The 23,302-nt window shown below is 36.4% G+C and overlaps 1 protein-coding gene across 1 annotated transcript in view; it reads right to left on the reverse strand.

Annotated features, from left to right (window-relative positions):
* Positions 1-46: 46 nt before the first annotated feature.
* LOC136036338 (snurportin-1-like) overlaps positions 47-23,302 on the reverse strand; it is a 48,684-nt gene continuing 25,428 nt past the window's right edge. The window contains exons 6-8 of the mRNA XM_065718488.1: positions 17,953-18,105; positions 16,575-16,868; positions 47-236 (exon numbers count right to left, since the gene is read on the reverse strand). Coding sequence (XP_065574560.1) covers positions 204-236; positions 16,575-16,868; positions 17,953-18,105 — 480 coding nt within the window. The 3' untranslated portion in view covers positions 47-203. The remainder of the gene's footprint in view (positions 237-16,574; positions 16,869-17,952; positions 18,106-23,302) is intronic.

Raw genomic sequence — 23,302 nt, forward strand, 5'->3', positions numbered from 1 at the left:
CGTCAACTGAACAAGATTCAAAGGCGTTAACAATTTTCGCCTCTAGTCCGGGTTTGCATTTCTCTTTTTGATAATTAAATGGACCATATCATTCAGTGATCAAGATATATTCAAGCTCAGTTCAGACGACTTGTCAATAACTTTCATTTTCATCAACACATTTTGTACATATCATTTTCAGCAGGGGACATCAAATTGGCAACTCATCGGTACTCCATGAAACTTGACTTCATGACCTTGAAAATACAATATACTATCAATTATAATACTCATTTTGTCAACCACCGAAATTTAAATGAGAGAAAAATAGTTGTCAAAAATTAAAGAAGTCAAATTCATTAAGAAAGTACTTATCTTTACAAGTCACCTGTTTCCAATAAATTGTCAGATTGAAAAAGATTTCTCTATCGTTCCAGCGAACAGAAAATCTAAATTAGGTGCTATTTTACGAATTATAAGTGCAACTTTGTTTGGATTGAAGTTGGGAGCCAGACACGTTTATACAGAATCTTCCGGGAGGAGAAGAATGGGCAGTAAGCAATTCAGAAACTTTGACAACAAGAAATTATAGGGAAAATTATAGATTTCGGGGAGAGCCCAGACCTGAAATAATAGGATGAAATCACAAATTTCGGGCGTAATCTTGTTGGGTCTCCCCCTAACACTGCTTTGGTTTCAAATACCCTTCGGTAAAAAAACTTGTGTTTCTTGTCACCTTTCTTATTTTCTTGAGAGTTTAGATATGCCAAGGTGAAATGAAAATATTATAAATACGTGAAAATGAACAGTTGAACCTCGATTGCTAAATAGTGGCACATTGGCCGATATTTCCAAACGTGACAACCATGCCCATAATTGTATTGGCATACGCATTTTATCTGCCATTTAAAGACAGTCTTCCCCTCCCCCAGCCAAAAAAGAATAGCATCTCAAAAATAATAAGTGTCTAGTTAAATGTCAAATTGCACCCCTGGAATGTCATATATATAAAATAGGAGCATATAGTCTCCGACTAAGATTAAAAAATAAACTTGAAAGGAGTATTCAATATCCTTGCTTCCTTTAAGTTCCAAGGCAAGCTTTCCTAATTCATTCATATCACAAAAGGTTAGAATTTACAAGTGGACCGAATATGTTCTGGCGTAGCCTATTAACCGCTCACTTGCCCAATCAATTAATTCTATTGAAACAGATACCAGAGAAAAACGACTTCCCTACACTCAGCTGGATTTGATTCTATTATACCAGTTGTTTGGTCGAAAACAAAACAAAAAATTAGTCAATACTTCATTTTGTAGAGTTGCTTTTGCTTACTTGTCCATTCCAACCTTTGAATGGATAACCGTTATATTCTAAAAATACGTTTCCAAATTAGACTACGCTTATACCTTTGCCATGGCTATAGACCATGGTGTAGACAGTGAGAGGGTTTGGGAGGGGGCGGGATCTGGACCTAATCGCAAGACATAAAAAAAACACTTTTGATTATACTGTAACCGATTCCATCGCAACCGAAAGCTCGCGTAACTCAATTTCGTGCAACTCAGCCCACGTTTAACTCAACCTCCATCTCACTTAACCTCATTCAACTGAGCCCTCACTCAACTCCCCCCTGCAAATGAACTCCCGTTAAACTTTACACTGTCCAAAATAAACCCCGAGCAACTCTATCCCAGATTAACGATCCTCGTGTAACTCAACCCCACTTTGAACGGACACTCATGCAACTGAACTTCCATTTAACTCAACTCGCGTGCAACTAAACGCCCTCGTTTTAAATACTACTCCCATGCAAAATTGTCCCTCCCTCCTCCTCTGAAAAGTAATAATTTTTCGTTCTGTCTTACATATTTGGAAAATAGTGATATTTTCTATGCCCAGGGTCCGAAAACACTTGAATCTCGTGATTTCAGCAATAACTGCAATACAATACAGATAAAACGACCGCCCATAGTAGCCAAAAAACATTAAAAACACGTTGAAACAAACTGTCTTGTTAGACAAATTTACCATTTATGCTGATCCGCGAATGGTAGGTATTATTTATAGTCATCTTCAAGAGCTGGAAACACTGACAATTCTCTTTTCTCTGTATTAGGGCACTTAAACATCGCATGGAGCTGTTTAAGATCATTTGAAAGCTAGTATTTACGTTTACAGGCTTTAAATTTCGCCATGACAACGCCATCACAAAATGCCTTATGGCACCAAAATGTGATTTTAGTGCTATTTCTGGAGTGTAAAGGCTTGAAACCATAAAAGGTCTACGACTGAAATCTCCTTTAAACCTTTAAGGCCGTGATTAAGTGAACTTGAAAACATCGAGCTTCAAAATTGAAGTTAGGTTAGCCTTCTGTCTTTTAATACTCTAGAGACCGCCGATTGTCAAAACTTCAAATAGCACCAATTATCAAGTCTTGTGAAAGGTTTTGATAAACAGCTTCCTTTGGTGAGATACTTCAGCCGACAAATATTAACATATTTGGCTGCGTCTTGCAAAGCTTGACTAAATGGCTTTCTCATAGATTTGATCGAATGATTTTGAGAAAAAAAGGAGCGGGGAAGGAGGTCTAGTTGCCCTCCGATTATTTGGTTACCTATAAAGTCAACTAGAACTTTTTATTTTTAAGAATTTTTTTATTAATCAAAATAAATTTTATTAGTTAAATATATACATAACTTACAAATTAGCTTAAGTAAGGAACTTCTGTATTCTCATATTTTTATTACATATATGAGGGGGTTCACCCCCTCGTCAGTACCCTGCTCTCCAGGCTAAAGCTTAAATTTTGTCCCGATTTCATAAGAATGACCCCTGAATCACAAAAGCCGTAGAATAAATAATTGAATTTATAAAAACACTTTAGCGTAAAAATCGAGGTATTAGGAGGAGGTGAGCCCCTCATATGCGTAATAATTTCTGTTCCTTTTAAGTTTTAATGCTGCTCCTTACTTTCAGTTGAAAAAAACTTTGTCATATTTATTTTTTCATTGTTTTTTTAAATAATACTATAAAATCTTGCGCTCCTTCATGGAAATTTTCTTCCCCATGACAAATTCCTCCAGGAATAGTTCCCCCAGCATACCCCTCTCTTCTCAACCCCTGCCCCCAACCAAATGAAAACGCCCCTGAAAACGCCTGTACACTTCCCAATAATCATTACTATATGTAATCACTGGTCAGTATTTGTAACTTGTAGCCCCTCCCACGGGGACTGTGGGGGAGTAAGTCGTCCCAAAAGACATAGTTATAAGGATCTTCGACTACGCTGAATAAAATGGCTATTTTAGAACTTTGATCCGGTGACTTTGGGAAAATAATTAGCGTGGGACGGGGGCCTAGGTGCCCTCCGATTTTTTTGGTCACTGAAAAAGGGCACTAGAACTTTTTATTTCCGTTAGAATGAGCCCTTTTGCAACATTTTAGGACCACTAAGTCGATACGATCACCCCTGAAAAAAAAAAATAAACAAACACGCATCTGTGATCTGCCTTCTGACAAAAAATACAAAATTCCACATTTTTGTAGATAGGAGCTTGGAAATTCTACAGTAGCATTCTATGACTTTTAGGGGTTGTTTCCCCCTATTTTCTAAAATAAAGCAAGTTTTCTCAGGCTCGTAACTTTTGATGGGTAACACGAAACTTCATGAAGCTTATATATTTGAAATCAGCATGAAAATGCAATTCTTTTGATGTAGCTATTGGTATCAAAATTCCATTTTTTAGAGTTTTGGTTACTATTAAGCCGGGTCGCTCGTTACTGCAGTTCGTTACCACGAACTGTTTGATAAAGTTGGAGGACAAGCAATATAAACAAAGGTATTTTATTTCAAATTATAATAAAATTAAGTATATAAATACAAAGAAGGATAGAATGTGAGGAAAATGAATTTTCTTGTTACCGGTACTAGACCATTAATCTTATAAGTACGGCTCTCGTATTGGAAGCCCCCGTGGAACTCTGGGATCGACAAGCTCTGGGATCAAAGCATCCATGAAGAATCCTTTTAGCTTGGGAAAAATCCTTTCGGTCCAAAAATCTGGATCGCGGTCTATCTTTTCAATGTAGAAGTCTTTCTGGGTAAAAATCATGAAAAAGCAAGTATCTAGCTGAGCACATTCAAGCTGACATTGTACTTGGTAAAAGTAGTCGTGGCCTCGTTTGAGGTTGACCAGTCCGTTCTTTCCAACTTCCATGCAACAGTCCGCCTTAGCCTCTTTTCGGTTCTTTATCCACTCGCCTATCTCCATATTTTTCGCAGTTTCTGGACACTTTATTTCCAAAAGTGCTCTTTTTCCGTACGGCATAATTACTAAGTAATCTGGACTGGCACCAATGAAGCCATGCTCATAGTGCACAAAAAAACCGCATCGCTCCACTTTAAATCTGGTCGATTCTTCAAACTTTTTTGCAGCTACTGGTTCAAATGTATGCCCGTAAATCATTGCTTCAGTCACTTTTGATGGCGCATAAAGAAGTTTTTGAACCAAGGGGGTTACAATCTTCGTCCTGCGCTTGGCTATAGTTCCGGCCCATGAAGCCGTTATTCTGTCCCTGCGTACTGCTGACCAGCTTCCGTCGTCTTCTCCTTGTAGGCGAGTCGCAGCTTCTATTTCTTGAATTTGTTCAGTGCTGCACTCTAGCCGTTGTAAAAAGGCACTCTTCATTATTTTGAAGTCAACGGCTGCAAGATCAGGAGTCGTTGCGTTTGGCCCATACTTCCCATCAGGTTCATTTACTTTCTTCTGCTTCAGTATTTCATTGCGACAAGTCATTGACTTTCGAGCCCTCTTCTTTAGAGCTCTTAGCCTAGATTTTCTCATTGAAAGTTTTGTCATCGCTCGAGGTGGTATCCTTCCTGTGATTTTTCTATATATATGAAGCCTTCCTAGCTCTCCTTTACTATATTTAACACCAGCAGCTGCTACTCGAGAAATATATCGACCATTTTGAGTCACGAGGAATTGCTTCCCTCCTATTAATTTTGCAACTATACTCATAAAGTACTCAGCTAAGTTGCTTGCATTATTCCCAATCAGTAGTCGCGCTCTTCTTGTTAGAGTTTCAAATGCTTGTAGGACATGGCAGAGGAATATCATAGAGGGACAATCCGTAAGAGGCACTTTGCTACCTGAATCTTTATAGAGCCCAGGGCATTTTGTGTGATCACCACTGAAGAAATGGTGAGGAATGGCATTAAGAGCCTCTATTAATTCTTTTGCGCCTTTGCCTTCTTGGCTAATTCGGATGATCGTTGCCCGGGCGTACCCACTTAGCTTTTTAATCATTATTGGAGTTAGCCTTTTTGAGCATTCTTGGCCACCAGTCTTCCTTTTGTTATACAATCGCGATGTAAGGCATTTGCAGGCATGATTTACGCATTCCACTTTCTCAATCATCCGTCCGTATGGAACTTTAGCGATCAACTCATTATACAAGTTGGAGTCTCCATCAGCAATGAACCTCTTATATTTTAGTTTGTGCATTGTTGGAGCTAAGCGAAATGCCTCTACTATTATGTCCGCTTCCATTCCTGTTGATGGTCCATCCCAGTTCGAAAAACACTTGTGATGGGGTTTTTCTGAATTTCTGTAACGAAAGCACATAGCACAAAACTTGTTTCGAACGCCAATATGGAGCAGCTTCTTAGAGTAGTATCTAATCACCACACCACATTCAGATGAAGCTCTGTAACGAGTCCCGTAGCTTCGCGTGCACCAACTTCCATCAACAATTACAGTTGTCTGCACAAGACCCTCGTGGTCGAACCCTTCTCCAGCTCTCAAAGCTGCCTCTCCTTCTGCTTTTTCATTTTGTAATAAATATTCGGCAAGGAGTTTTTCTGTTTTCTCGCAGATTTCACGCTCGTACTTTGAAAACACTGCAGACGCTGGAATATGTAGTCCTAATGTACAAAAAAGCTCCTCAATCTGGGCATGCGTTAGTCCAGCATTTATTGCTCCCAGGACTATCTCACGATTTAAATATTTGGTCTCTCTGTCATCTGCTTGCGGTGCATTTTTATCTTTTTTTCGTGATGGAGGAGCTTCGGTAAATACTGACTCCTCCTCTTTGCAGGATTCACATCTGAATACAAATCTACTTCGGAGTCCTTGTAGATATTCTTTTTCAAACATCATATTTGGGACGTCCTTGATGTCTTTGCAACTAAAAAAAAAATATATATTTAATAAAATAAAATGAATGAGACTTTCCCAAAAGTTTTAGACTGAAGAACTTGCCAACATATAGACCCTTTCCCAGGATCTTATTTTCGGGGGCGGGGATTTAAACAAATGTCCCAGAATCGTAAAGGCCCTGGGTCGTCATGCTTCGAAACCAATCCATCGTTCGATAAACATTTCTTCGATTTGTTCGACATTTCAAATTGCTGAATAGTGGAAATACGCCACCGGCGCAAGGACCTTTGTTGTCACAAGTGTCGTTAATCCCAAAAACGAAAAGGATTCACAAATCAAAAACTATAAGCAATGACACGAAGTCGTCGATGCCGCTCCACTGCGAAATTTTTAGATGTTATTCATAACGAATGAAAATTGGAGGACACAAGCTTCAAAAAAATTACTCAAAAACGAAAAAATAAAAAACGGAAGGAGTTCGGAGGTGATAAGCGAACGGCTGATCAGATCTTAATGAAATTTGATATTTAGATGGATCTTATTGTTTAGAACACAGGTTTTAAATCCCGATCAGATACAGTGACATTGGAAGGAGTTGGACGGGGAAACCAGAAATCTTGGAAAATGCTTAGAGTGGAGAGATCGGGATAAAACTTGATGGGAAGAAAAAGCACAAGTTATAGATACATGATTGACATAATTGGAACGGATCCGTTGTCTTTGGGGGAGCTGCGGGTGGTTAATTTGGAAAAAATAGAAAAATTGAGGTATTTTTATCTTACGAGTGGGTGATCGGATCTTAATGGATTTTAACATTTAGAAGGACCTTGTGACTCAGAGCTCTTATTTTTAGTCCTGACCGGCATTAAGCCTCTGATTTTCCTTTTAAAGCGATCTGTTGATTCTTAAAATTTTGCTACAGCTCATGCCATATGATCTCTTGGCTCTTCCGACCTCGTCACAAGTGCTACATGAGCCCTTAGCTCTTGTTATTTTGTCACAATCGACCATTATAATAAAAGTATTGTTTTTCACTATTATTATTCTGTAATGTTTTTACTGTTGTAAATCGTCAGTATATCTACTTCCTTCTGCTTATTAAGTACATATTATGGTATATCAAACAAAAAACTTCTTATCTTTCCTGCAAATACTCTTGGTCCTGATTTATTTGACCTAATTAATAAAATAATTATTTGACCATTTCTCTAAAAAAAACGTCTCCCTCTCTTCCTTTTTGGGCTAGAGCATTTGTATCCAAACTTGATATGCTGCATCGTCTAAGGCATAATTGGTTCAGTTTTCTAAAATAATTACTAAATTTTGAATCTTTGAAAATAATAATAAGTTTTGATAATAAATTTTGAATCTTTGAAAACTTTTTGAAGACCCAGAAGAAAAATCTTTCTTGGATTTTTAAAAACATTTTAAATGAAAGCGCATAAGAATTCGGCTTAATAAATAGAGTATAAAATAAAGCTCACCTGCGCTTCCAAACTTTAATCTCCAGATCGCGCATGAAAAATGCAGGATCAAAAATCCGTCGGCAATCCTTCAATTCGTCGCAATCCAAGTTTCTACCACCAGTCACGATCCGGTAGGGCAACGGGGAAGAATCTAGGGGGTTCTGCTCCATCTCAAGGTTTGTCGCTTGACCTAAATCTCTTGACTTGTCTAGTTCTTCGGCGTACCGCATTATTAGGTATTTTGGATATTTGCATCTACCAAGCTCTAAATACTTTTTACAAAGGCGCTGTCTATGTGTGGTAACACTTTTAAGATGCATACATCGCTTTGATTTAATTTTCCCCATGATTTCGGCTTTGTGTGCACAACTTTACTGAAGGCTCCTGACTATTTCTCATTTCTAGGTTACTTCATTGCATTGAAATAATTTATGAAAATTTCAACCTCTATTAACAAGCAGCTGATTATACCAGCTTGTCATTTTGGTCTCGTGGGGATATTATCGTTGATCTGAAAAGATTCTTTCTGGCAACCGACTTGTAAAAATTTCAGGTAGCTGAAAATATTCTAGGGGACTGTTAGAAAACAGGAAAATACATCAAAAAATGGTTCCAATCATCTTATAGGTTATTGTCTTCTGCTCATGATAGTACCGATTTTGTTCCAAAAGCAATATCCTTCATAGAGTACACTTGTGAAAAAGACCTAGACATTTTCTAAGATTTCTAAGCAATTAGAGGAAATAGAACAAAATCCTTTCAAACATTTTGTAGCATCTTCAAGAAGCTATGGCCTGATATTAAAAGCGGCATCTTCCGCCAATGAATACTTGAGTACTTTTTAAATTTAAATTTTCAATTTAACATGGGATTTTCGAGTTCCATCAGTTCACTTAATCACCCCCTTAAACCGATCGGAAACCTTTGAACTGATATCTAAAATTCCGCTCTTGAATGATTTCCTTCTCAGTCCCCTTTGCCAGTGTAAAAAGGTATTGAAAAACTGCCAAGTGAAACAAATTAATTTAAGTACAAAGTTGGTTCGTTAATGATAGCTGCTATTTATTTTCATACCGACATTAAAATTAATTACGAAACATTCTTGGGAATTTCAAAAAAGTACTTGATACTCGCACATGATATTATTTTTCTTTCTTTAAACGAGGGTTCAGTTAAATGGGGTTGAGTAGTACCCATGGTTGGGTCGAGTTATGCTTTTAGTCTTACATACAAGTACTGACAAATACTGACAAGTAGTCAATATTCATTCAGACTTCGTCCAGTTAAGACCAGTGTTGAAAGAGGATTATATTTTGAATAGATTTAAGTGTTACGCAATAGAGTTAACTGATACGTTTTGTAAAAGTACTGGATCTAATTACTCAGTGACGAAAAAATTAAATCTATTTTGGATACTTTTTCTGGATAATTTTAATGAGAAACAGACGAAGGCTGACAAGTCTATAAATAAAAAAAGGCAATTAAAAGGTAACATTGTTCTAATTATCCGATATGCCTGGAGGATTCGAAATTAGAGGAATAGCGTTTGCAAAATTCAAAGGATATCCAAAATGGCCGGTTCGAATTGTGGATACTGTTCAAAAGAAAAACGGATCACACTACGCTGTTTTCTGTTATGGCACGCATGAGGTATTAACGGTTCAAGAATCTCAGCTTTAACCATACCAAGAAAATTTTGATGAGACTTTGAAGAAAAAAACCAAAGGAGTAGCAAATACATTCAGCGAAGTTACCACTTTCCCGGATATTTACTTAGAAAAGTTAAACTTGGATCGGGCTTCTCTTGCCTCCGTTGTGGACAATGCTCAAAAAGAACTTGAAAATCTGCGAAACGGTTTGAGAAATTAAATTGAGCAAAGGGTTCGTGACAACTTGAGCACGGTACCTTCTACAGGGCTAGCATAATCAAACAGTTCGTGGTAACGAACTGTAGTAAGGAGCGACCCGGCTCAATAGTAAAGAAACTATAAAAATCGGAATTTTGATGCTAAGAGATACATCAAAAGAATCAGATTTTAATGCTGATTTTAAATATATAAGTTTCATCAGATTTAGTCTTTGTCATCAAAAGTTACGAGCCTGAGAAAATTTGCCTTATTTTGGAAAATAGGGCGAAACACCCCCTAAAAGTCATAGAATGGAAGCACCATCGTATTCAGCGTGTCAGAGAACCCTATAGTAAAAATTTCAAGGTCTTATCTACAAAAATGTGGAATTTCGTATTTTTTACCAGAAGACAGATCACGGGTGCGTGTTTATTTGTTTTGTTTTTTTTTTTGTTTTTTTTCCCAGGGGTCATCGTATCGACCAAGTGATCCTAGAATGTCGCAAGAGGGTTCATTCTAATGGAACTGAAAAGCTGTAGTGCCCTTTTTAAGTGACCAAAAATATTGGAGGGCACCTAGGCCCCCTCCCACGCTCATTTTTTCCCAAATCAACGGATCAAAATTTTGAGATAACCATTTTATTCCGTATAGTCGAAAACCATAATAACTATGTCTTTGGGGACGACTTACTCCCCCACACTCCCTGGAGGAGGGGCTGCAATTTACAAACTTTGACCAGTGTTTACATACAGTAATGGTTATTGGGAAGTGTACAGACGTTTTCAGGGAGATTTTTGGGTTTGGGGGTGGGGTTGAGGGGAGGAGGCTATGTGGTAGGATCTTTCCTTGGAGGAATACGTCATGGGGGAAGAGAAATTCAATGAAAAGGGCATAGGATTTTCTAAAATTACTATAAAAAAAATGAAAAAATGAACATGAAAAGGTTTTTTCAATTGAAAGTAAGGAGTAGCATTAAAACTTAAAACGAACAGAGATTATTAAGCATATGAGGGGTTCCAAAAATACTTTAGCATAAAGAGCGAGGTATTTAGGAGGAGATAAATACCTCGCTCTTTATGCTAAAGTATTTTTAGTAATTTCAACTATTTATTCTACGGCCTTTCTGATTCAGGGGTCATTCTTAAAGAATTGGGACAAAACTTAAGATTTAGAGTAAAGAGCGAGGTATTAACGAGGAGACAAACCCCCTCATATACATAATAAAAATATAAGAATATAAAAGTTTGTTACGTAAGTTAATTCTTAAGTTACGCATATTTTTTACTAATAAAATCGTTCGTTAAAAATTAAAAGTTCTAGTTGCCTTTTTAAGTAACCGAAAAATTGGAGGGCAACTACGCCTCCTTCCCCACCCCTTATTTATCAAAATCGTCTGATCAAAACTAAGAGAAAGCCATTTAGCCAAAAAAAATTAATATGCAAAATTCATTGTAATAATTTATGTGCGGAGAGCCAAAATCAAACATGCATTAATTCAAAAACGTTCAGAAATTAAATAAAAAAAACTAGTTTTTTTAACTGAAAGTAAGGAGCAATATTAAAACTTAAAACGAACAGAAATTACTCCGTAAATGAAATGGGTTGTCCCCTCCGCAATCCCTCGCTCTTTACGCTAAGGTTTGACTCTCCCACAATTCAAGAGCATATCCGGAATATCTCGGTTACGACCAAGTGTATTATATTAAATCCTTCAGGGAATACTAAGGGGGATTTTGAACTAAATTGCAAAAAAACTGCTTGTATCCCGGATGTCAAAGTGATACATATACAATATCTCAGGAAGGACCAATGTATTAAGTTGAAACTTCCTGAAAATATTGAAGGAGGTATCAATTAGACTCTTTTTGACTTAGAGGGGGTCAAGGGGGCATCATTGAGGACAAAAAATATTTGAAAAATACTACTGTAACTTGTTATTTTTTATGTTGATCTGATTAGAATTTCAGGCTTGAAGACGCACTAATTAAAGTTTCACACGGAAGGGGCCCTCAACTGAAAACAGATCTGGTTGCTTATATTCCTGACGCAGTAAATGTGTTTAACAACAAATCACAACTTTTTTATGGTAAATTAGCCTAATAGATAATGTTAATAAATTCATAATTGCTGAGACTTCAGGAATCCACGTCAATATCTCTTAAACTGGCAATATAGATGCATTAGTACACTGTTCTATAATTTCGGTTGTTGTTGTAATTCTTTTTTCTTTTTTTTTTATGTTATGACAAATAAGAACACATAGCTTAAATAAAACTATTTTCACTAAAACACAAATGACCTGTCCAGCAAAATCGATGAGCTTGCATTTAGGACTATTTTTGAATTTTTAGAATTGAGCCCTCATCCACGAATCCATGTAGAAGGAAACCGCATTTCGTAATATAAACAGCTGTTGTATTATTTGAGAGTTGCGGAAAATTGCTGTATCATTACATACTTCAGGTCATTTAAAATACAAATCATTATCCAGCTTATTCACCCGCCAATGTTAAAAAATTTTCAAGTAAAAATTTCGACCAAGATTGAAAGCCATCAGTTGGGCATATGCAGAGGATGAATGGTTTCAAGCTTCACCCCTCTTAAATTGTCAAATATTTCCTGAACTTCCTGGATACAATTAAACTTCTTACGTAATTACTGCATCTTTTATCTGTTTTAGTGGGTTCTGACAAATTCCCCTTTTGAAATGTGTTACTGCGCACATACGCGTAAGCAGCCAGCTGAGAAAAAAAAAACGAAAAAAAAACAGAATAAACAAATCTAGAGTACAAGATTGACTAAACAAGGACGTATTATCATAAAGGAAAGAATTTACAGAGCTCATCAAAGTTGAATGAATAACTTATCAAAACAAGAATGCTTTTCATCTTGCCGACATTAGCATCTATTAATGGTTTTTGGCCAAAAAATTAAAAGAAAATATTTTTATCTTCTTTTGTTTTGACTGTCTCTGTTTAGAAATTTTCTTATAAATAAATATAAGACTTTACTTATTTAAACATAATACAAAGTAAAAAGGCATACAAAAAAATACGAAAAAAACATCCACAAAGATAAGAAAATTAGATAGTAAAGAGTCTGTAATCAAAGGATTAAGAAATACGAAACAGCCTTTATCAACACGAGGTAAAAAAAAAAGACCTTTATAAACCTTTTGGAAACACAAGAAAAGAGACACAGGCACGCAAAAACAAACAGGGACACAGGTGTGCATACACAAACACACACAGAGACACATCCACACACATACACGGAAACAAACACACAAAGGCACACACACAGAAAATATCTTCGAGGTAATTGAAGGAGTTTCTTTTCTAGTGAGGAAAAGTAAAATTCTTTTAAATGAAGCCATACCGAACCATCTTAAAGCAAGAATAAGCGAATCTGTATACTTTTATATTAAGTTCAAATCAATATGCTAGTCGTTTTTGCCATTTGAAGTGTTTTATTTGAGACTAAAAAATGATACTCAAGTTTACTTTTATAACAAAGAAAATAAAATAATAGCAATTTCCTTTTTGTTATTCTAAAATGCGTCTTTTCTTTGCCAAAAATGTAGGTATAAAAAAGAATTTGCGATGAGAGAAATACCTAAACTTATATAGTAGTAATACAATCACATAGAAGTTTTGTCTAAATGTTATCACATTTGAAAAGCAATAATAAAGTCATGCTTTGTTATGTCGAAACTTTTCCAGACTCATATGCAGCTGCTGGATTCCAAAAATCTCGTTTATACAATCTCGTTTATACATTCTTTACCCAATCATTAGTGCATTCAATTAATCAACACTTTTCACGGTAAAGATAATCAGTATCAAAAACCGATGAACCAGTTTTAATGAAGATTTGGTTACACTGTATCGATGTCTGAGCAGTAAAATCCTTGAATTCAGAGCATCCTTCGATCCAATTTGACTCTAGTTGTCGAAAACAAAGTATCTGCAAACAATTATCTTTCTGATCGTTTTTTTTGTGTCCTTGGTTGACGCAGCAGCCTACGCAGCAAATAAATCGCCATGATCATCAAGACAGCCTAAATGTCATCCACGTTCGACCAGAAGAAATCGAATTCAAATTGGGTCCAAAAGGTTTTTTTTCTGCCACCTGCAGCATCTTGTCTATGCAGTTACGACCTCAGTTTGAGAAACGGTGGTTTCGAGAAAATAATGAGTTATAGTTTTCTGAACTTCAATTCAAATACTTGGTACTAGGGCTGTGGAGTAGGTAGATCCGACAGAACTTAGACAGAGCTTTTATACGTTTCTAACCCCACTCTCGCCTATGAGTATTATGAAAGGCTGAAGGTATGACTCTGACTCCTACTGAAATTCCAGAAGTCCTGCATTTAGTAACATTTTTTAATACTAAGCTTTTACCCAGATTATTATTTTGCCACTGTGAAGCAAAATCCGAATTCTCTTGACAGCCTGAAAGTTATTATATATGAAGTTCGAAAAATTAATAGAATCAGGGTTAAATAATTCCATCTGATTATGAAAGCTGCATGAACTGTTACTCCAAACTCCAGCTCCAAGCCAATATTCCGAATCACTACGACTTCGACTCCCTTTGCAATAAATTAGTGCTGACGCCGATACCATAACTCTAGTTTAAATCATTACTGAGGTGACAAAGTTAGCGTTATATGTACATTTATTCGAAAGGGGCCTTCAATGCCAAGCACAATGAAAATGTCTTTCTTATCTTAAAGTGCTCGAAAAAGCAAAGACAAGGCCATCTAGATTCACGCTCAAATCAGACGGATATTGCAAGCCAAAAAGCTAGGGTTGCAGGGTTGCCAGAACTCTATTAGTAAAGAAGCAGCCTTGTGTACTGTTCGAATTGGGCATGTTTGCTAGGAGAGTATGCCTCGCTTTCCCTCGGCTGAACAAACCTTAATCTGCTGCAAATGAACCCTTAATTCGTCTAGTGGTATGTATGCAAGTCGTCAAAGTGGAACCTATGCGATAAAATGAAGGACATACAGTAAAGCGATGAAAGTGATAGATTAAAGAAATTTATTCTAGCTCAAATTTTCTTTCTTTTTCGTGGTAAGTCTTGAAAACTCTACAGCCTACCTTCATGAAAAGAAGATTAAAACTAGGTAGAAAAAAAAACATTTCGGAACAAGAACCATCTATCTTAATTACAACATTTTGCATAGGGCTTAACAGAATTGCGGGCATGGTGTTTACAGGTGGTAGGCCTCTCACTTCCTGGAATCTTACAAAGCACAACGCCATGTAACATTTAATAAATACCATTACTTGCAAAGCCTGCCCTTTAGAATCTAAATAAAAATTTCGTTTTATTGGGCTGGTTTCTCCTGTTTTGTTTAGGCAACTTTATCAGATCAAGAGCAATAGTTTTGTCTCATCAAATAGTCAGTATTCATTGGTGTAACTTAAACTGTTAATTGGAATGAGCTTACTTGGTGCTGAATTGTGTTTGTTGAGATAGGGCCGATTAAGGCTGATTTTAAATAGCAAGCCGGATTTTTTTCAGAAATCTTTTTATTAGCTTTATGGGATCAATAAAAAATAAGCAAAAAAATGCCTGGCAACCTCTTCATGAGGGTACCTTTCGTCGAGTTTCATATTATGCATGAGGGCTCTTGTAAAATCCCGGATATTTGCATTCTGCACGGAAAACTAAGTACCACACAATATATTTTTGAAAAATCGGAATATTTTAGTCATAGGTTAGAATTATAGCTTGTAACTAGACTTATCCGCACAGTCTTCCAAATACTGGAGACTCTTGACTGAAGTATTTTAGGAACTACTCGACATGTCTTATGTTTCATATAAAATCTAAGTAGTATGCAAGAAGTAGCGCTTTTTTCAAGTTTCTAGTTGATTCGCCAAGTCAAGTGAACACCTACTGAAGAAAAAAACAGAATAAAACCCTTAAAAGATGCATAGTTTTTCAGATATTCGGCATTGTTAAAATCAGTGTCAATTGAGGGGTGAGGGTACTTGGGATTACATAAAAGTATTTATATAAGAATATATCTGTATACGAGATTAGATACAAGAAGGAAAAAGAGCAAGCCCCTCAAATGGGGTGCACAATGAAAAAGGTCTTTTAAGGTCTTTTTACCCAGGAACGCAGCAGGAACGTCGTTTTAACATAGCAATTTTTCAGAGTTTGGGGAGGAGCTTAACCGCTGTCTACTTATGGACTCAGCCTCAACTAAATCTTAATAAATTTAGAAACTTGACGTAGGAACGTTGAAATTTAGGGAATGATAATTTGACAAACAAAGTAAGCAAAGAACCAACGACAAGTGATAAAGCAGTGTTGCCAAGTCGTTTTTCAAACTATAAAACGGATATGGGCAATGTGGATAATAAATCTAAATACAGATATGATCTAAATCTAAATGGAATTGGATCACAACAATTTGACATTTCCTTATATATTCAGTGTATATTCTTTCTTATTTTCTAAAATACTTTCCGTTCTATTATCCTGTGCTTTTGGTGAAGAGTTGTAACACCCAGGCTCACCGTTATTTAGGCAGTGATTTCTAAATTTCAAGACTAATCCTCTTTGTACTATTGAAATCTCTTCATACACCAAAAGTACTTGAAAGATATATCGTTTTCTCCAAGCGTTTTAAAAGCTTACAATTTTTCTTAGTAAATATTTTAAATTTGTGAAACATGGACGCTCAAATTCATTTGGCAAAGCCATCAAGTAGTATACTAAGTGAGGTTGGATGAGTTTATCCTCTATAGTAAGTAATTCCACAAATCCAGCACTGAAAATGTTCATTTACATTGCAGTTAAAATTTCAAAATTCAATAATTCAGCATAGAAACTTCAAATGAGCCCAAATCTAGAAAGAATTCCAAGCTAGAAAGCTGGCGTAAAATACGTTCGGATTGAATAAATATTGCCGTTTTTAGCTTGAAAAACTTACGTCTGTTCAGGCGTTAAACCAACCAATCGAATTTTAAAAGACGCGCCAGACGCTAGATGACGTAGACGATTTGTGTGTACAATACTAGTGTCAGTTTCCAATCTTATAAGTTACCCACACTTTTCGGCTTGGATTAGAAGCAATTTACTAACAGTAGGTTACCTTGACTTTTTCTTCTTCATCGTCCATTTTTGAATCAACCTGGTCATAAGATTTGATACCAGAGTAGCCCTTCTTAGGTTTCTTTTTATATACATCACCATGATTCTTTATGTAGTCAGAAAAATTTGTATAATCAGCCGGCTTCTTAGACATGAAACTCGCCGGCAAAGGCACACCAAGCCTTTCAGGGACCATAAATGGCTCTAGCCAACCAACAAGAGGAGAAGTGTCAGATATATAAGGGATCGCTCGATGGTAGAACAACAATCCATCTATGTTTTCTGGACCCCATCTCTGGAAGAAATGAGCAACAGCATAAGCGATTTTAGTTGAAGTCACAAATTATTACCAAAATACACTAAGATTATTTTTTTATGATAAGAGGTATCTTTTACAAAAGACCGGGCAAAAATAAAACTTATAAAATAACAAATACGTGAAAGCAAATTAATAATTTCTCTTACTATTTAAAAAAATCAGCCTATTTCAGCTTTTGAAGAGGCTTCCGGTGGATAAGAATTGAATTTATTGATTGAGGAAAATAATTATTTCCATAATCAAAATAAACTAAATATTAATGATTATCCTAGAAAAAGATGGCATAGCAGAAAATATGAATACCGGTTACAACTCAAGCAGTACCCCCGTACTTCAGTAAAACGAGGATTCTTTTTTGACTGTTTCACTTTTCGTCTTGCTACCGGCATTGCTAAAAGATATGATAATTGTCACAAAAGTAATCATTTTTTCATACCTATGTCATGGGTATACAATATTATTGTACCGTTTATACCAATGATATTTTAATAGTTTATTTAGCACACTATCTTTTTCGAACATCTTACCGGATCCCAATATGAACATTACAAAAAGCAAGATCTGTGCTTTTGGAGGGCGGACTATGCGCTACCGGGTACGGTTGGCAGCAATCGTTTAGAGACAGATTATAAAGGTAAGATATAATTCCCAACAAAAACTAAAATCATAGAGCAAATGTACTGACTCCCACAAAGGATCTGTGGCCTGTAAAGAAATTGGCAAGAAATTGTCATGATTATAGACAATGTTGGGGCTACAGATGTCTGATCCCTTGTTTTTTATTGCTCAAGGGTGTTTCTAAGTTTCTCAAATCCGCTTTCATATGTTATCTACTGATTTTATACGAGTGGAGTGGATTCGAGTATGATGTGCTCGTACATTATGAAGAATAAAAGAATACACTTAAACCAAAATTTTACCCATAGCAATAGGCAAGTGAAACGGACTTTCCCCAAAGGCATTGCAACGCAATTTTTCTAGTTTTAACCATCTCACCATAAAAATTGAAAGGAATTTAAAATATAAAACAGATGTAATATTTTAGTAGATCATGACTTACCTTTCCTAAATTTTCCATCTTGTCACTCAAGGTACTCGGAGAATAAGGAAAATGAGGAGCCAGAACAAATGAATAAGGATTTCTTCTTGACTTTTTCTGCAAATCTTTTGTTTCTTCCAAGTGCGACGCAATCCAAGAAAATCGAAATTCAGTCTGGAAACAAAAAACGAAAGACGGGATATATAAAGTAATTTTGGTTAATGGTTACTTCTTCTGTATTTTGCGAACTTTTGATGAACGTTTTTGTTCTGAATAGCCCCTTCCTAGCTATATTAGTTAACAAGGGTTGACTCCCCATTGTGGTATACTACTTTCAGACATTAAAATATAATGAGTCAGAGGCTTAAGAGATTGTTTTTGCAGGAAGTTTACCCTTATTGATAGGAGCGCATCGCAAAGAAACCCATAAAGTGACCAAGATCGGCCCAAGCTTGCACATTGCACCAATTCAACTGGAGGTGCCCGGGACTTCTTGTTGTCCCTTTCTAAGCCGGCTTAAGCGCTTTGTGTAGACTCAAAAAGCTTTTTAGTAGTTCCCAACCAGTACTAGTGGAACTCACTATTTTTGTTAAGGCCTTACAAATTTTCAATGATATAAATAATATGAAAATTGCGACTACTATCGTACAGCTAATAATACAACTATCGTATAGACATTTTGACTGACGAAACGAGACGCTGTGAACTCGATTTCAAACTTGTGCGAATGTGTAGCTGCAATCATTTAGCTTTAACCGATACGGTATTTGGTCATAAATTGCCGTAAGCGAACATGGTGCTTACTTGAGGCTAACACAGCCAACCTTATTCATTATGTTGATGGCAATCAGAAACTGGTAGGATCAATACAGGATACAGGGTATATAGGAGTGTTATTATTGATGTTAAAAGTAAATATTTTAGAACTCTTCAGTCCATACATTTATAGATTGATTCAGCTGATAGAAAAGCTTTAGTGATGGTCTTATCCTAGCTCTAAAACGTCGGTGCTTCAAAAGGACGATGAATTTTTTTTTCCAAAAAGGATAAATGTTTTCCAAAGGAATTGTATAACGATAGTTTTAGATACTCGTTTGATTGACCGTAGATCAAACAGTAAGCTGTGCAAAACCGTGATATTGTCCCAATTTCTAGGGCTATAACAAAAGAAATTAAAATGGCTAGACCACGTTCTACGGATGAAGGATGACAGGTTGCCAAAGATTATATTTTTTGGCCATCCTTCTTGAACCATAGCAGGTCGTTCTTAAATGCGATGGGAAGAGGTCGTAAGAAAGGATTTAAAGCAAATCTGATCTATATATCATTAGGTAAAGGGATGGGGGATCGGATGGAGAAGAAGCGTGCACAACTGTGTTGGCCTCAGGCGGTTTGATGCTGCTGTTAGTTGTTAGCAGTAGTAGTAACATATGCACAGAGGAACAGATTAAGAGAGACCTAAGGGATGCAATTTTTGTTCCGAATTATCCAAGGAGACGGCTCTTTCATACGCCAGAACAATTTCAGCACGAAACTGTTAGGAAGCGTAAAGACAAATATTAGGACCAAACATTCGTTCGTTTTGCTTCAGATCGACAATCTCTGGCAAAACTTCTCATTTCTGCTACTGGGCAGTGTATCAGTGCATCTATGTTTACATAAGGTAAATAGAAGAAATACCCACTTTACACACTCTGTTTGAAAAAGCTGGTATAAATATTGGCCTAAAAATGCACATCCCCGCCCTAAGATCTAAATGCATGCAACTACTAAGAATAGTAGTATGAGTCTTTTGCAATTCCACATTGGGTTTAGAGTCCAACCTCTTTATTCAATTGTTACCGACGAAAAAAAGGGTCTATGGTACATAGTGACAATAAAATGACTCAGAACTCAATTATACAAGCTGAAATGGATAGAAAAGCAGAAGAGAAAGGATAGATGGACTTCCATTATTTTTATACATAGGCTACCGTAAATTTTATGTAAACTGTATTCAATTATACTTGCCAGAAGTACAGCACTGGGTTTCAAGGTGCATTTTGTAGGCTGCTTTCCTTTTATTGCTTAAAATTTCCTATTTTACATTATATTTCCTATTATCTAATTGAGCAGTGCAGTGTGGTTAACTCTGAGTTCCAACGAGGAACACATAATTGATTACTATAAGTATCGCAGGTTTTATAGGATTCAGAAGGAGTATTGGGTCTATCCCTACTTAGAAAAGGATGCGAAGTCTCGTTTTTTCTTTGCAGCAAAAGAACTGTTTCAAACAGATAGAAAATTTATCGCATTTTACATAAATTTTATAGTTGTACAGCTCTTCATACTTCTCCTACGAATTTCACAATTAATTCCTGGTCTGACATGTTGAGAGCCAAAATAATTGGATCAACGCGGTAGCTCCCGAAAATATGTGGGACAACACTCTGCAACGCAAACCTGACCACGACTGGAAGCTCATACGGAAACGGTTTTATATTGATTGGAAACCAGTCTCATCTCGATTACCTCTTGGGCAGGCCCCCACTCTACTCCAGGGCTATGGTCACAGAACAGTTGAGTGCGCAATCGGTTAGCAATTATAGTCTCAAAACAGTTGTCCCGTGGGTGCTGGGCCTAAAACTCGTCACAACAAAAACCGCCAGGGAGGGTCCATGGGGCCTTTTTATAAAAAAGTAAAAACCGCCAGGGGGCCTTTTTATTTTCACTTTAAACACAGTTATAAGGGACAATTATTCATGGTTTCTCACTAGATACAAACAATGAATAAATTGTCGAATTTATTCGATTATATTACAGCCCAGTGCCATCATGGGGATGAATTCATTTGAGTTCATCCTCATCATAAACAGTTACTAAACATTTTTATTATCGATTCATACAGCCATAGATATGTATTACTTCTGAAAATTGCTGCGCGGCTGAATTTAAGACAGGATTTTCCGATAATTGTATTTATCTTATTACATGTATTATATCATAGTATCCAAATAGAAATCGAAAAGCCGAAGCAGAGGTCGATCACCGATCTGTGTTAGAGATCAAATAGAAGTTGAAGAACAACGATCGTTTTTTCCTGAGTTACTTCTTGTTCTAAAAGAGCGTTAGCAGTTATTATTAGATTTTTAGCCAAATAACCGAAACAAAAGCTACTAAGTTCAAGGAACTCTAGCTATTTCTAAACGCAACATAAAATAATACAAAAACACACATGGGATGACGTAGGGGGGCGAAAGTAAGTATTCTCTGGTATACCATCAGTCAAATTAAGACATACATATTGAACACCAGAATGAGGCAGGTTTTGCTGGTTATTAAATCTATGTCTAACATTCATTGGTTTGCAACCAACGTAATAAATGGGAAAAAATAAAAAAAAAATTTTATTCACAATAATTACTTTAATGTAACACGACCATGACAATAAAGAATTATCTAATGACGCAATAAACTACAAAATCAGAACAGCACTGATTTTGTCCTCCCCCCACCCCTGCAAACCCTGTAAAATAGCTTTTACCACTAATACTGATAACTATTCATAGCAACGAGCTACATAAGACTAATGCAGCTGCGCAAGCTTCTCCTTCACCCCAACCTGTCAATAGCGGAACTTTTTACTACCTTCGATGAAGTTCCTGCTTTCTATAAGGCTTTTCGTATTATCTCTTCCTGCCCCATTTGAGCACAGCCTCAAATTCAACATTCTCTAAGATTTGATGTTTAATAAATTAGGACTAGAGTGCAATTTTCCGAAAATTTAGACATAGATGAATTAATTTGATGAATAAATAGTGGAGTGACTATCAAGACAAACCCAAAAACAAGTCCTTTTAAAAGAACTTCAATTATCCATTTTCAGTCATTTTGTAGCAGGAACCCAGCTTCAATTCTTGCTAAAAATCGATCAAGTGAATTTTGAAAGCTTGTAAGAATATGGAAAAGCGTTTATTGCTTTGACAGCGCTCACATAATATTCTGAGGGAAAGTTTTTATTCCTGCACAGAAAATAAGAAAACACGCTTGATAGTAAACTCCCTGCGTTAATTCACCGTTTATATTGCATCAAAAGACGTCAGTTGGAGGATGCTATTTGCCAAGTATGCAACACATTACGAAAAATAGAGTTTAAAGAAATTTACTCTGGGATATCTTTCCTCTGTGATAGCTACTTTATTCCACCCCGACCCTTCCCTTATGTGCAGTACTCGTGGGCACCTATGCAAAAATATTATGAAAATAAGTAAACAGTTCGCAGTAACGAACTGCAGTAAGGAGCGACCCGGCTCAATAGTAAACAAAAGTCTAAAAAAACAGAATTTTGATACCAATTGATACATCAAAAGAACTATATTTTTATGCTGATTTTAAATGTATAAGTTTCATCAAATTTGGTCTAGCCCATCAAAAGGTACGAACCTGAGAAAAGTTGCCTTGTTTTGGAAAATAGTGGGAAATGCCCCTTAAAAGTCATAGAATCTTAACGAAAATCACTCCATCGCATTGAGCGTATTATAGAACTCCATTGTAGAAGTTTCAAGCTCCTATCTACAAAAAATGTGGAACTTCATATTTGTTGCCAAAACTGATCACAGGTGGGTGTTCATTTGTTTTTTTTCAGTTTTTTCCCAGGGGTGACCATAACGACTCAGTGGTCCTAGGATGTTGTGAGAGGGCTTATTCTAACAGAAATTAAAAGTTCTAATGCCCTTTTAAGTGACCTAAAAATTGGAGGGCAGGTAGGCCCCAATCCCACTCTCATTTTTTCCCGAAGTCAACGATTCGAAATTTTGAGATAGCCATTTTGTTGAGCATGGTAAAAAAATGATATCTATGTCTTTGAGGACGACTTACTCCCCCTGAATCTCCGGGGAGGGGCTTCAAGTTAAAAACTTTGACCAGTGTTTACATAAAGAAATGGTTATTGGGAAGTGTAAAGACATTTTCAGGGGATTTTTTTTGTTTGGGGGGTTGAGGGGAGGGAACTACGTGGAAGGATCTTTACTTGGAGATATTTGTCGTGAGGGAAGAGAAATTCCATGAAGGGGGGAGCGCATATTTAAAAAAAATGAAAAAATACATATGAAAAAGTGTTTTCAACTGAAAGAAAGGAGCGGCATTAAAACTTAAAATGAACAGAAATTATTACTTACATGAGGGGTTCATCTCTTTCTAGATACCTCGCTATTTACGCTAAAGTACTTTTAGTAATTTCAAATATTTATCCTACGGCCTTTGTGAATCTGGGGTCATTCTTAAAGAATCGGGATAAAAGTTAAGGTTTGTGTAAAGAGCAAGATATTAAAAAGGGGACAAACACCGTCATATATGTAATAAAAATAGAGTACCCATAAAAATATACGAATAT

Source organism: Artemia franciscana, chromosome 15 (assembly GCF_032884065.1).
Source record: "Artemia franciscana chromosome 15, ASM3288406v1, whole genome shotgun sequence".
Taxonomy (NCBI): Eukaryota; Metazoa; Arthropoda; class Branchiopoda; order Anostraca; family Artemiidae; genus Artemia; species Artemia franciscana.